General features: G+C 33.4%; 2 protein-coding genes and 1 long non-coding RNA gene across 3 annotated transcripts; all 3 read right to left on the bottom strand.

Moving 5' to 3' along the window:
• Positions 1 to 9: 9 nt before the first annotated feature.
• LOC106386727 lies at positions 10 to 3,479 on the bottom strand. Its single transcript, XM_013826541.3, has 5 exons — positions 2,750 to 3,479; positions 2,518 to 2,635; positions 1,654 to 2,009; positions 1,478 to 1,576; positions 10 to 1,378 (listed from the first exon to the last, which is right to left on the bottom strand). Exons 1-5 carry the CDS (start codon positions 3,403 to 3,405, stop codon positions 112 to 114), a joined length of 2,496 nt encoding a protein of 831 aa, XP_013681995.2. The 5' UTR covers positions 3,406 to 3,479; the 3' UTR covers positions 10 to 111.
• A 1,237-nt stretch (positions 3,480 to 4,716) lies between these two features.
• On the bottom strand, positions 4,717 to 6,932 carry LOC106433760 (cyclase-like protein 3). Its single transcript, XM_048767723.1, has 8 exons — positions 6,163 to 6,932; positions 6,059 to 6,103; positions 5,931 to 5,981; positions 5,648 to 5,684; positions 5,454 to 5,551; positions 5,286 to 5,356; positions 5,205 to 5,215; positions 4,717 to 5,037 (listed from the first exon to the last, which is right to left on the bottom strand). The coding sequence occupies exons 1-8, from the start codon at positions 6,551 to 6,553 to the stop codon at positions 4,914 to 4,916; spliced, it is 828 nt and encodes a 275-aa protein (XP_048623680.1). The 5' UTR covers positions 6,554 to 6,932; the 3' UTR covers positions 4,717 to 4,913.
• A 1,790-nt stretch (positions 6,933 to 8,722) lies between these two features.
• On the bottom strand, positions 8,723 to 10,153 carry LOC125592400. Its single transcript, XR_007328359.1, has 2 exons — positions 9,632 to 10,153; positions 8,723 to 8,908 (listed from the first exon to the last, which is right to left on the bottom strand). It is a non-coding gene; the product is annotated as an uncharacterized LOC125592400 (long non-coding RNA).
• Between the last annotated feature and the right edge of the window lie 5,034 nt (positions 10,154 to 15,187).

Here is a 15,187-nt window from a genome sequence, read left to right on the forward strand (position 1 = left end):
ATGTATTCATTCTTCAGAATTTCAATGTTTCAAAATTTATGAATGTTATAAAATGCACTACAGCCAATTGAATACTGGAACAAAAAGTAAATCAGTTTATTACATTCTCTTTTATCTTTCGATAACTCTTCGACTGTTTCTGAAATCAGCAGAGTCTGTGTCTTTACCATCACTATTGCCATGGCGGTTTCCTCTTCCTCCTCCTCCTCTGTTCGATCCCCTGAAACTCCCTGCACCGCGTCCTCCTCTACTGCTCTTTCTATCAAACCCATCATCAAAACCGCCACTTCTGCTTCCCATTCTTCCCCCAAACCCGCCTCTCTCTTCTCTGTTCCCTCTTGATCTACCTGACCCTCTGTAATCTTCGCCGTCACTATCAAAACCACCCCTTCTGCCTCCTCCTGTTCTTCCTCCCCTCCCTCTTGATCTATTATCCGAAAAGCCACTTGAGGCATTATAATCATTGAAACCACCCCGTCCACCTCTCATTCTTCCTCTGTTCCCTCCTCTTGATCTATTACCAGAGAAACTTGAACCTCTGTACTCTTTATCATCCATGTCATCATCATCAGATTCTGAAGCTGAATAGGATCTTCTTTTTCCCTTAAACCCTCCTCTTGCACCGTTACTTCTTTGGCCACCACCCCCCCTTAAACCAGACCTGGGACCATCGTCCTCCATATCAGAGTCGAGCCCAAACTCATCGTCCGACCCAAAAGTCAGTTTTCTAGAAGGCGGACCTCTGTTTGTTGAAGCAACGTGGCTTGATTTCCATCTGGGAGTGACGGAAGCTTCATCATCTGAACTGAAACCGAGCTCATTGTCCCTAGAGAAACCTCCCCTACTGTTTCCATTCCTGTTGCTTCCTCCTCTGTGTGCATTGTAACCAGCCTTTGACTCTGGAAACTGTTCATCCTCTGAGAACTCTTCAGAAGCAAAAGAAGTTCGAGAAGGGACCTCTCTGTTTCCAGTTTCGTCTATCTCATAGCTATCAACGTCATCTTCATCGTCAAAATCATCAAACCCAACACCAGGTCGTCTGCTCGTTCCACCAATCTCAGAACTCTCTCGGGCTCCCGGAGGAAGATTACCAAATTCTTCTTCTTCAGGATCTCTCAAACCATCCATTGGAAGGTTTTTATTCTTTCTACTGGAATCCGCATATTCAAACGCAGCAACTTCTGCACCGTCTGATTCATCGTCATCAAAATCAAAGTTCCAGGCATTGGAAACATCATCCCTCTTCACAACCTTCTCTGTTTGTCCTTCGGTGAACCGATGTGTTTCTTGTGTTTTGTTCTCTAAGAAAGCATCTGGTGGACGCTTGCAATCACAGTGAAAACAAGCCATGTTTCTCCTATAGTTTAAGAAGTTGCATCTGCCATAACAACAAGTAATATCATCAGTTCCATGACATTTGAACACATTATGTTTTTCTCTCAGACTCAACATGCCCCCAAAAAGCGTAGAAACTTACTCAGGGCATTCCCATTCTCCTGGAAGGAGCTGTCTCTTTGGTCTCTTTGCATCACACTGTAAGCAAATGGTGTTCTTTGCGAAGTTCATGAAATCGCACCTAAGAATAAAAATTACCATCTCAGGACATAGGCTTAAAAAGGACAAGGTGATCAAAAGAGCAAGGGTGTGACTTACTTTGGGCAGAGCCAATCACCTTTCTTCATCTCAACGTCATCACGGCCAACGCGTCTTTTAGGAGGTGGAGGTGGCTGCTTGACTTTAGGTGGAGCTTTCTTGATAACTGGTGGAGTAAGGTTAGGATCGATTGGTACTTTGCTTAACTTGACAACCTCATGCAGCAGCTTGCGCACCACAGTCTTAACAGATTTTTTCTTGAGGAGGCTTTTGTTGGCTACTACTGTATCACTCAATGGGTCAAAACCATAGGTGAACAAAATCTTCATGAGGTCAAGGGTTCGAGCCTCGTCCTCTTTGTTTGTTAACAGAAACGCCTTCTCACACGAGTTTCTCAAGCTGCAGGAACTGCAGACCTGATATATAAAATGGATGTTATCATCTGAAGAATCTTACTGACAGGAAACCAATCAGGAAATAATTACCAGAGAAGAAAAGAGTAAGACTAACAAAGGAGACATTATGAAACCTAAAACCACACAACCAATGAGCTAAAAGCCTAAAGACTGTTAAGTTCCTAACCTATTCTTCCATATATATCAACTACACCTCAAATTCAACTGTCTTATCAAAATAAAAGTGTAAGCAGGGCTGGATCTGAGATTTTTGGAGGCTATAAACATATTTTTAAAAGCTTAGTAAAAAAAATTCATAATTTGGGAGCCTATGCCTCTAAAAAACTGTAAAAGTTTTTGGGGGTGGAAGCTAATGTTTCATTAGGATGTGCACAGAGATGCATAGTAGTAGTAGACCAAAATCAGAGAGATTGCAAGGGCACTGATAGCTATGGTTCAAGATTAATGATAAGAAAAGGAAATGGTGGTGCTTCAGTACAAAAGCAAAGTATAAGCAAAAGAAGCTTACATCTCCTTCATCGAGATGGACACGCTTCCTCAGTAGTTTGCCAGAGAAAACAACTTTTCTATCAGTCGCTGGACACCCATGGCCGACAAGTATTTGAATGTCGTTCCTCGACAATGACCTCAAGGTTAAAAAAAAAAAAAAACAAGCAATTCATATAAGCACATCTCAAAACTAAACTGTTTTCTCGATAAAAGCATAAAGCTTTGTTAGATTTTCAGAAGGTTGAAGAAACCTTAGAATATCGAAACGGTCTTTTCCGAAATTGACACAAGCGTTCTGAACAGCTCTAAAGTCCTGGAACAGAGCAGCTCCAACATTTGATGATGATGAAGATGATGAGGGTACATCGATTCCCAAACTCTGCACCATCATCTCGTCTTCATCATCGTCACGTTGCCTCCTATGATCAAAGTAGTTCTGCTTCACCAATACCTCCATAAGCTCCATCCACTCAGGCCACGGATGCACCAACTCCACCACACCATTCTCCTTACTCAACACTGACTGAGTCAACTCCTCCGGTCTTTCATTATCCCCGACGGACTCGGATTCGGATTTTTCAGGATCCGGATCTCGTCGAAGAGCAGCAGCAGGAGGTGGTGGTTGCTGTTTGGATTGGCGCCAAGCGCGGATACGCTCGAGGGTCTCGTCTTGCTCCGAGTGACGTTTCTCGATTGCATCGATCTGATCGAAGACGAAGCTGAGGCGGGAAGAGAGGGAGGAGGAAGGTTTGTGGTTTTCTTCAGGGGAAGAAGAGTTATTAGGGTTGCTCTGTGCGGAGGTGGAGAGTGGTTTCACGAGGAATGGGTGGAAAAGGCGGCGGCTTTTAGGGTTTATGTTGCGGAGAGAGATGCGTTTGATGAGGAGGAGAGAGATTGAAGGAGGCATAGCTGAAGAAAATGGGGATTATTCAAAGAGTGGTGAGGGTTGCCATTGAAACGGTTCTTAGGAATAAAAAGGGTTTATGATATTTCTGGTTAAACCCATCGAGGACTCGCTGCTTCAGGGATTCTTTTATCCCGGTTCCATTCGGTTTAAATATATTTTGGTTCGATTCGGTTTTTAAACAGACAGATAGTCATGTTTTCAACTTTCAAAATGCATACAAGTTAATACTTTGATTTTTTTTTTTCATCAACTATATAGACTCATATATAACTCACATTTTAAAATTTTCAATTAACTATGTCTTATATATTAAAACAGAAGTCACAATTTTGATTCATGTGTAATTTTTTAAAAAATAAACTTAGTGGACATATTCCTAAAAAAATCATGTTACATTTAATATCTAATCTTATCATTTAAATTTTGGGCCTACCAAAATTTTTATTGGGCTATCAATAATTGGATTTAAAACAATAGATGTTTCATTGGATTTATAGATAGTATAAATTAAATAGATATAATTTAATGTTGTAATACTATACCTCTATATGCTAAATATTTGTCGATGTTAACTTTTAAAATTATTAAAAAAAAATTTAAATAATAAAAATCATATTATCTAACAATGATTAATCTTTACTACCTTAAACCAATGAAAACAAATTTTAAAATATATAGTTTATTTTAAAAATTAAATAAAAACTAAATATTTAATTATTTACTCGATAATATAAATCTATGAAGCGAAAAATTTAATTTCTTAAAAAATTTCTAAATTTGTGAAATGTTACAATATTTTTGAATATGACAATAAAATAATATTTTACTAATCTTTATATATACAGTTACGATTTTAATAATAAAATAATAATCTGAAAATATATATATAGAAGAAGATACAAATATATGTGAAAGTTTGAAACAATCTATTCAAAGAAAAAAATATACAGTAAACTTATTATGTTTTAAAAATTGATAGACACATATATATTATAATATATACCAATTTAGAATTGAAAACAAAATATTTATATAAAAATAAATGAAAACAAAAATCAGACGTAGTTTAAAATCATAAAATCAATTTGTGTTTGTGCGTGCCACTGCCACTAGAAAACTAAGCATCATTATTCGATAAAAAACCTTGTTTAAAATTGCATTATGCGTGATTCCGATGGCCGGTATAAACTAGCAAGACAATGAAAATAAATAAAAAATCGAATATTAGTTTTGTAAAATGAAAACTTAGTTGTATAGTATTATTTTTTTCCTCTAATATACTCTTTAAGGTAATTCTCGCGGATAATGAAACTCTAAGACTAATAAAAGTACAAGTTATGTCACTCGTTTATAAAGGTATCCGATTCAAGTGAATCTTGAACTTTAAAATTCTTGACATATGTAACATGTGCTCTATTGTTCCAGATCTTGGAAGTAAGAAGCATTTATTTTTTGCTTATAATCACTTTCGTATACTGAACAGCTTATAGAGAAGGAGATGAACTGAATCACTTTATGAGAATACATCTCGTTGGTGCACCTTCCGCTCCAGGCAATCTCAACGGTAAGCAATGAAGCGAGTACATTCCTACCTCCACATCATCCAGCTTCAGCGCTTCCACAGGGATTATCCTGATAATCATATGTATATATGTATGCCTTGTCTCACTTTTGACACGCCTACTTAACAAACCAATGATCTCTACAACTTTCTTGTCTAGTGAAAATAGCGACGCTCAATCATATCCCAAGGTTTGATATCCAAATATTAAAAGAGAAAATTACGATGAAGAAAAAACATGCGACAAATCTTCAAGAAACAAAAGCAATGTTTTATTAGGTAATTGATACTTTAATAGGCAAAGATATAGTATACTCACCCGTTCTCCTAGTATAAACTTGTGCGTTTCAGGCGCTTCCTCATAAGCAGCAAAAGAAAGATAATCAAGCCCTGAGATTCCACGATGTAGAGTAGTACTAGCTAAGAAATACTCTTGAGGATACTTAAAAGAAAAAGGAAAAAAGAAACTAGAAAATCCATTTCTTACCAATAAGTTTGATATCTGTATTCTCAACCAACCATTTCGCCCCATCCATCATGAATCTAGCAAAGCTCGAATCGAATTCTTTCTCAAACATAAGCCGCCTGAATAAACTCAACCACAGAGAGAGAAAAACAGTGATAAGATTCGAAACAAGAGTAACATTTTCTATGAGCTCATAATCAGATATTCAAACTTACCTATCAGTGTTCAATGTTCTGAAGAGCACACGACGAACTCCCTTGGAGCACCATTAACCCTAGCACCCCATTTGGGGTGCTTAATATATATTTTTTTTTTTGGTTTTTTTTTTCTGATTTAAAAAAAAAAATAATTTAAAAAACGAACCAACCGCGGGCCGCCACGTATCAGCGGGGCCTGCAAAACAGTGCTAGCACCGGTGCTTAATTAAGCACAATAAGCATTTGTGTGAGTCCCATACGGTATTGTATTAATTTTTTGCTAAGCACTCCCTCTAAGCACCCCCATTAATCATGCTCTTAGGAATATGAAGTGATTTCATAACCTCCGTTACTAAATTCAACCAAAAACATTAGGCATAATATGATTTTCTTGAAACTATTCATTGTTAAATAAAATTCTCAACTCACCAGTGATATTCTTATCCCTTGGAACATCAACCAACAGTGCAGGGCCTACACAGTTTTAAACAATATCAATTCAAAGCAAGAAGTAGAAACCCAGGATTACATACCGTTTAGGATTTGGAGGTCAAGCGAATCGGAATCGAAACCAGCGTCGTAATACTTGTCATGAAAGTGGCCTGGTGCATCAAGGTGTGTACCGGTGTGAACAGATAGTTTCATCTCCGAGGTATTAGAGAGGGATTGGTTCTTCATACTCGTGGTTAGACGCAGGAACGGTTTAACTCCTTCTGACGATTCCCAGACCGGCATATCCTGCGTATACCGGTGGGTTATGTCGAATATCTTCCCTTCTCCATAAACCTCCCGGCGGATCGGTTTCAGATCGTCAGAGAGGGTCTTGGCGACGTAGAAGGTAGTGGGAATCGACGGAAAAGCTTCATCAGCGGCGATGACAGAGGAGAGGAAGAGTGTAGTGGCGATGATGAGGAAAGGAATCATTATCTCGGTTCGTAGGTTAACGTGGATTCATGAACCTTGGTTGGTATTCATATAGTATTCTGTTCGTAATGTTTTATTGGTCTGTCAATTTTATGATGATCAATCAAACTGATAGTATTAACTTCGAACCATAGAAGATGTTCCTTAAATAGATACTGGATGAATTATCTTATGTACACGCGAGTATTTCTAAGTGCGGGTTTGTTTTCGAAATTACTTCATTATTAATGAATTCATATATAAGATAGTGTAAGTTTGGAGGACACATTTATTCGGAACTACGAATCGAACCATACCAAACTGAAAAAATCAAAATCAAAATTAAAAAGAATTTCATAAATAACTAAACATATCATATACCTGTGGAACCGAAATATTGAAACCGAACTGGGAGCCTAATGGGTACCTGAATTTAAAAATATAAATTATATAATTACAAATATTAAACATATTCAATTTCTAGATAACTGAATATCCTAAAAATATTATTTAAAAACCTAATTACCCAAACAAATTACAGAATATATTTTTATTCAAAATATTAAAATAATATTTGAATTATCTGATATTTTTATCCAAATAATCTTAATTATAAGATATTTAAACTGAAAGACCTAAATTATCTGATATTTTTTATCTATAAATCTGTAGTTACCGGAAAAACCAGAATCAAACCGAAATTAAATTTAACCAATTTTTTTTTTTTTTGCATATTTAGCGGCTCTCAACTTTGCTACTAAAACAAAATAACCAAACTGAAACCAAACCAATTTTTTAAATAATTAAACAGTTTCTAAATTTCTAGAACCAAAACACCAAAACCAAAATCCTGAACCAAAACAGAACAAAAACCAAAATATCGAACTGAAACAGAATGCTGATAAATAATAGTGTATATACATTTAAATGGTGCGAAGAAGGCATTTTATTTTTACAAATGATTTAACTTCTTTTAGTAGAGGTACATAAATAGTTTATAAATGAGATAAGATATAAGCAATGTTTTTATATTCAATCTGGACTCGCGGTCGAACCGCAAAACTCAGTTGTCGTATATAATTATGACTGACTTATGTTCTTCATGTAGTATTTTATCAGAGATTCTACCAACTAATATGTTTCCATAAAATTTTGATTTATTGAAAACCTATTAATTAAAAATCTAATAAGACCCAAAATCCCTTTATTAACGTGTGAACCAATACCGGCTCATCCGGCAAAAACCCAGAAAATCTTAATAATACTTTAAAAAAAATTAAACTTCGCATATACTTTATAATAGTACATAAAATAATAAAATATTTGATTTGTTATATAAACTAAACACATTGTATTTATGTTATGCATTTCAAATTATAAGTTTTGTAATAATCAATACTATTACAATTTTAATGTAGATAAATTATTTCTTTTGTTTAGAAACATACAATGAGTTAGACCTATTGATATGAGAGATAATATCTTATGTTAAATAAATACATGTTGTATACTCGTATCTTTAAAAAAAAAAAAATTGATTAGTAATAAGGTTAACGTATGTATTTTGTCTTCTTTTGGTTGATACGTGTAGCTAAGGGGAGTTGTAACTTAACTATGTGTGTTTTGCTTGAGTTAAGATACATGATCGATTAGGAAATAAAACATATTAGTAGTGATCGAGTTAATTTAAGTATGGGTCCCATAAATTGTGTTGCTATAATAAAGTTTAGTTATAATATTTGGTTAGTTATATAATAGGCTAGTTTAAAAATGAAAGGGTGCAATAATTTTTTTAAGTATATTTTTTAAGACTTTTTTCTTTTTAATAGTATAGATTTATCTGCGAGAAAAAATATATACAAATTTTAGATAACTTTACAACAAGTGACATTAAAACTTTTATGAACCGAAATTGAAAAAAAAAAAAAAAAGAATGTAAATTGTGTTTCAAAAAAAAAAAAAAAAAAAAAAAGAGGAAGGAATGTAAATATCGATAGTTTCACTGAATAAAAGAATGAAGACGTCGACTATGATTTGATGGAACTGACTTTCTCCTAATTTGTGACCGAAACTGTAACACCCGTTTCATCTTCTCTTGGGAACGGTGTACTACTAACCAAAAACTACCAAATTAAACCGATTTATAAAACTGAATAAAATGTCAAACCTTTTAATCAAATAATTTTCAAATAAAACAAGTTTATAATTTAAAACCAAATACATTAAATCGAAAAGTTAATTAAAACCGAAATAAAATACAACAATCCCAAGACACCACTCCATCCACATATCCAACTACTCGTCATGTTCACCTGCAAGGGGAAGAAGATCCCAAGACACCAATCCATCCACATATCCAACTACTCGTCATGTTCACTTGCAAGAGGAAGAAAGAAGGGTGAGTTACTCTGTAAAGTATGAGATGCTAAATCACAAACCACTAACTCAGTACATAGCACTACGACTATGTAGGCCTAGCTCTAGCATGAAACAATTACAGGGCCTAGTACACCTCACAGAACAAACATATGCCTAAAGCACAATACAAACAATGCGCTGATAGTACAAGCTACTCTATTCACCCTGCATTTCCTCATAAGGATATATGTATATCACCAGGCGTACAGTAGTCCATCTCTGTACTCCCACAATCTGCGCGTCGGCGACTGATACAAACGTCTTTGTACCTCCACAATCTCACTGCTCGTCGGCGGCTTACACAAACGTTTTTGTGCAACCGCAATCACACTGCTCGTCGGCGGCTTACACAAACGTCTTTGTGCACCCGCAATCACACTGCTCGTCGGCGGCTTACACAAACATCTTTGTGCACTCGCAATCCACACAAATGGACTTATATTTACATATATATATATATATATATATATATATATATATATATATCATTTTTAACATCACTCATTTCAATCATCAGTTGAATCCTCTATTATCCAATTTCCGGTTTAACAATCAATAAAAATAATAAACAAACAAGATTCTTAAACAGACTCGATTCACAGAGACGGATCATGTTTCGAAACTAGACTTTCTATAATAGTAGTACTAAACTAGCTCGGGATTTAATAGAATAGCCCTCACCTTAGCCATAACAGAAAACCAGAAACGGATCCGACAATAAACAAGATGACTTGATCAGCAAGAAAGCTAAGGTTTCACCATAGATCTCAATCTCGATCTCGTCAACGAGACGCCAGATCGGAAAAGAATAGAAGCAAAACAATAAGACATGATTAAAATATATTTAATCTAGGATTTAAGAAACTTGCAACACGAGAAATTAATATAATTTCTTTTAACCTTCACGGCTTGGAATCATAGTGGCAGATCCCAGCCCCAAAAGTGCATGGTCCTCTCCGATGACTCACAGTTGATGATCACAGTTGGTCGGATTGAAACGGTGGCCCCGGTCGTGGTGATCCGTGCCGATGGCGTCAAGATGCGATGACTCCTGCTCGTATGTCTCTTCCTCCATGCACTAACGTATCAGCAAGCATAGAAGAAAGATAACTTGAGGGAGGAGATGAAGGAGGAGCACGTGTGTGGAGGTGGAGAGGAAGAGAGATGATTAAAGGAGATGATAGCAATGACGGTTCCACTCTCGACAAATAAATAAAAAGAATAGTGTTTTGATTCCTTTTAAATACACACACGCACAATAAGAAGGATATGTATTTGGTTTAGGAGATGGTTTGGTTCAATCCAAATTAATTAAAGAAAAAAAAATGAAACCAATCGGATAAAGAAACCGGGTCGTTACAGAAACGTGAAGGACTCTTTTTTGCCAAAAGGACTTTGCATTAGACCAAACTGACCCAGACAACTAGACACGCTAAGCTAGTAAATTAGAACCAAACAAAGTGCTTCGAGATTAGGCTATTCATGATATTATTGAGTTGGTTAATTTGTCGACTAAATTTCTGCTAAAATTTGAAAGCAAAATTTATATACTCCCTCCGTATCAGTTTAACTGGTGTTTAAGAATTTTGATTTTATTTCAAAAAAAATGATGTTCTCACAATTCTAGGTGAAATTTAATAGCATTTGAAAATTTTGACCAATTATAAGATACTGCATCTTTTTCTTATTGGTTAAATTAATTTTATTTAATATTATTTTATGTAACCAAAGTCAATTACATAAAAGTTTGTATTTTCTTAATATTTGTGCAAAAACCTTAAACACTTTTTAAAATGATACAGAAGGAGTACTGAAAACAACTAAAATAAATTATTGATATTTTCTTTATCAAAGTCTTTATCCGGAAACAAAATTTTAATTTATTACCTTCTTTGCTAAAAACGAACTTTTTTATACAAAAATTGTGTGTTTGTCTTCTTTTCTCTATAATTTCACTGTTTCGTTTAGCGGAGATGTGTAAATCCAAAACTAACTCTCCAATGACATACGAACACAAGCGTATATCCGTGTCACTAATTATCAATAATTCAAATAACTGAATTAAACCAAATAATTAATAAATTCAAAATAAACAGGATTTAATCTAAAAATAAGCTGAATAAATCGGAAAACAAAAATAAAATATGACGATCCCAAAACACATCATCCATGTATCATTAACTCTTCAGTTTCACTTGAAAAAGAAGAAAACGAGGAATTCATAACAAATAAACCGGTAGTGAAGTATGGGATGCTAAGCATACATTCCATTAATTTTAAAATCAATCGGTTTAATTAACAATTAAATCATGTAAATCTCTATTTCCGGTTTAAACAAAAAATCTATATATATAAAGAAGAGTTTCTTTCACTCCTAGACCATCCAGATCAGATTCCATGTCACTAACTCGGAGTCTGTGGTGACGACACGTGTCACGGTCAATCAAAAGTCAATGTTTCATTAATTCTCGAGTTTAAAGGGTTTTATGTGTTTACTACGGTCCAAATACATCTAATCTAAAAAAATCGTATACGAGACTTAGGGAAAGTGGCCGTCGAGCAACAATTCCCGTTCAGTCAACTGTCAATAGAAATCCAACGGTTTCACCGGTGACGAATGATTCTGATCAATGTCAGTTGGAAGCCGAATAGACTTATTTAATCTGGCGCCGTTATGGAAATTAACTTGGAAGCCGAATAGACTTATTTAATCTGGCGCCGTTACGGAAATTAACTTGGTTCATGCATCTTCATTAACATTCACATTAATATCTACTCTCTACTTCTCACACAATCTCACATTCAATGAATCCCTTCATTCATTCTTTTGTGTTAATCCTCCATCATAAATATGAAGGTTTTCTTCCAACAAAATCATTAGTTTATTTCTGTTAATAAACAACACAAAAAGGTGATAAATTTTTTTGTTAAGCTCATGGTTGTACTTAACGGATTGTGACAGAAAAGTGATAAGAAACAAAAAAAATGAGATGAAAAACATAATAAACAGAGAAGAAGGAAAAAAGGAAGACGATAGAAGAAGGGAGATAACTTTTTTTAATGAACTTTTTTTTCTAAAAGATCTATTTATCTTTAGCTCATAATAATTTCCAACATCTTGGTGTTGATTTTTCATTATTGTGGCTCCCTAAAAGGTTGTTGGCCCTGATCTCAAGGATACAACAGTCAGTGCAGACACTTATAGATATAGAATCCTGTGTGAGTATGCATGATTGTGATTTATGAGTATATTTCAATTACATCTTTTCCATACCGACTATGGACTGTGAATTCTATTTAACTTGGTTGCTTCTGTATTTCCAAAATTGGCTAAGTTTTGATATATACATAGAATACATTTTTCTTATTATACTTCTAAGTTTGAGTCTTCATATATCACAATAAAATGAGGACGGTGGACGAATGAGATGAGTGTGGAATACTAAACATGTTCTTACATGAAATTGAAGCGTTGTAGTTTTGTCCACTAACTTATGCCTTATTTAGAACACTCACTTCCCATAACATATATATTTTCTTCTCGACAAATGACACCTGCTAACCTAATAAAAACAATCACACCATAGACACATTTGAAAGAAAATTCGTCCAACCGCACCTCCTATTTCGGATAAAAAAAACTAAAACTAATACGATATGAAAACAATAGTTTCAAATATATATATATATATATATATATATATATATATATATATATAGTTTCAAATATATATATATATATATATATATATATATGAAAATAATGTTTCATTTGACATCAACCTAAAATAATATTTTAGCACATAATTAATAATATAATATCAAAGACATAAATTTTAAAAATATTCATAAGAAAAAATATAATCTAAGATTTTTGTATTAAAAATTATTTTACTTATTATCAAAATTATCATAATTACGGTAGAATAAACAAAGAAAATATGTAAAACTATTATGTATTCATGAACATTTTAATATTAAGATGATCATGATCTATAAAAAATAATAACAAAACATACACAATAAAAGTTAATATCACTTTAAATTTTAAGTAAGCTAAACATTTTGAAATATTCTTTAACTGATATATTTATGTATTTTTGTTCCTAACACGCCTGTAGCGTGGAGAGAGAGAGAGAGAGAGAGAGAGAGAGAGAGAGAGAGAGAGAGAGAGAGAGAGAGAGAGAGAGAGAGAGAGAGGAAAACATATGAGATTCGAAGGAGAACCCTAAAATTGCGAACAAAGAACACCAAATCAGAAAAGAGGAGAAACATATAAGATTCGAGGAAGAATGGATTCCAAGAAGAAGAGATTCGAAGAAGAACAAAAGGAAAAGCAGAACAACCGAAGAAGAAGAAATTCAAAGACAAAAAATATTTGGATTGAAGAATGAAAGAGAACAGAGAAAAAAGAGAAGAGAGAAAGAAAGAAGATGAAGAATGAAAATGAAATCTAAATCTGTAGAGATAAGAGAGAAAATTAGGTTTAGTGGCATGTTGCGTAAATAAGTGGATTCATAATGGGTATATTGGATTTTTTATCAGATTTCAAATTTAAAATAAATGAAAATGAAATGAATTATAAATGAGGAGTATCTGAGAATTTTTTTTTCCAACTAAGAGTACCGGAGCAATTGATTCTAGTTCGATCCATCTAAAGTTATAATCTTTGTATACTTTTAAACCTTGTGGTTATCAAGTAGAGACAGTTCTTTAAACCTTGTGGTTCATAGTCTTTGTCTAAAGAACAAAAAACCCTAAATAATATGTGGACACTTCACAAGGTTAACTATTTTTTTTAATGGGTCCCTTGCTTTGTGGAGAGAGAGAGAGAGAGAGAGAGAGAGAGAGAGAGAGAGAGAGAGAGAGAGAGAGAGAGAGAGAGAGAGAGAGAGAGAGAGAGAGAGAGAGAGAGAGAGAGAAATTATGCTAATAGTAAAAATTAGTTTTTTGGTTAATTTTAAATTAAGAAAATAGTATATCTCATATTCATTTCTTGCAAATGTAAACCTAAAATACACATCACAAATCATATAAAAAATATTAATCTTGATTACAAGTAAAATATATCCCATCTGTAGAGCGGGCCGACCATAGTAAAATAATAAACGCACATGACATCAGTTAAACTTGATTCACTGAGACAAATTATACTTCGAAACTAAACCATCCATAACAAAAATGCTACACTAATATGGGATGGTAGAGAATATATCTTATTTTAGCCAAGATCGGAGATGGATCGGCAAACACACCGGAACAGATACACCTTGTCCCACAAAACTTGGCCTAGGTTTACGAAGATATCACTTGCTGCACAAGTCGCACATACGGTTTCATGGTTACGCCCTATTCAAGACACGTTTCTGATTCATAACCAAATGGATTGCTTGCAGCATTGAAAACTTTTTACCTCAACTAAATCCTTTTCCTTTTTAGTCAATTTTTTTTGGAAAAATTCTATTAAAATATCTCAACTAGTTTTTTAACCTTTTTAATGCCCAAAATTTTTACCACCCAATTTAATAACTCAACAAGTTATTTTTTATTTTAATATACTAACTTTAAAACACAGTTCATTTTAATAACAAAACTATTCTTATTTTAATCAAAATATTAATAAATTTTAAACAAAATTTATAAAATCTTCAAAATCCAAAACAAATCTAAAATGTTTCTAATTCTATCTTAAGTTTTAGGAATAAAAAACTAAATTGTGGATAACCTTAATTTTTTAATTTAGTAATTTTAATATCAAAAATAAATTATTTTCTGAAACTTTAAATATATTTATTTATTTTTCATTCAAAATTAAGTTTTTCTAAATTTTAAAATTTTCATCCAAAATTTAGTTACTTTTACTCCTAAAATTTAAAATTAATTATTTTAAGATGTATTTTTGAATCTGGAAGATTATTTTCACATTTGTTTAAAAATTATTAATATTTTTGATTAAAATAAACATAATTTGAATATTAAAATGAACACTGTTTTAAAGCCAATGCATTAAAATGAATAAAATAATTACTGGAAGTATTAAATTGCGTAGTAAAAAAGTTTAGGTATTAAAAAAATAAAGAAATTTGGTTGGTGTTGTAAATAGAGGGTTTAAAGACTGAATATTTATGTGTTATTAATGAATAAGGGGGTTCCTTTATATAAGGATTACAAGATGAAGATAAATGAAAAGTATCAAAAACCTAAACTCACTAAGATTAGGAAAGCTACTAATACATA

The sequence above is a fragment of the Brassica napus genome, chromosome C9 (assembly GCF_020379485.1).
Source record: "Brassica napus cultivar Da-Ae chromosome C9, Da-Ae, whole genome shotgun sequence".
NCBI classification, from domain to species: domain Eukaryota; kingdom Viridiplantae; phylum Streptophyta; class Magnoliopsida; order Brassicales; family Brassicaceae; genus Brassica; species Brassica napus.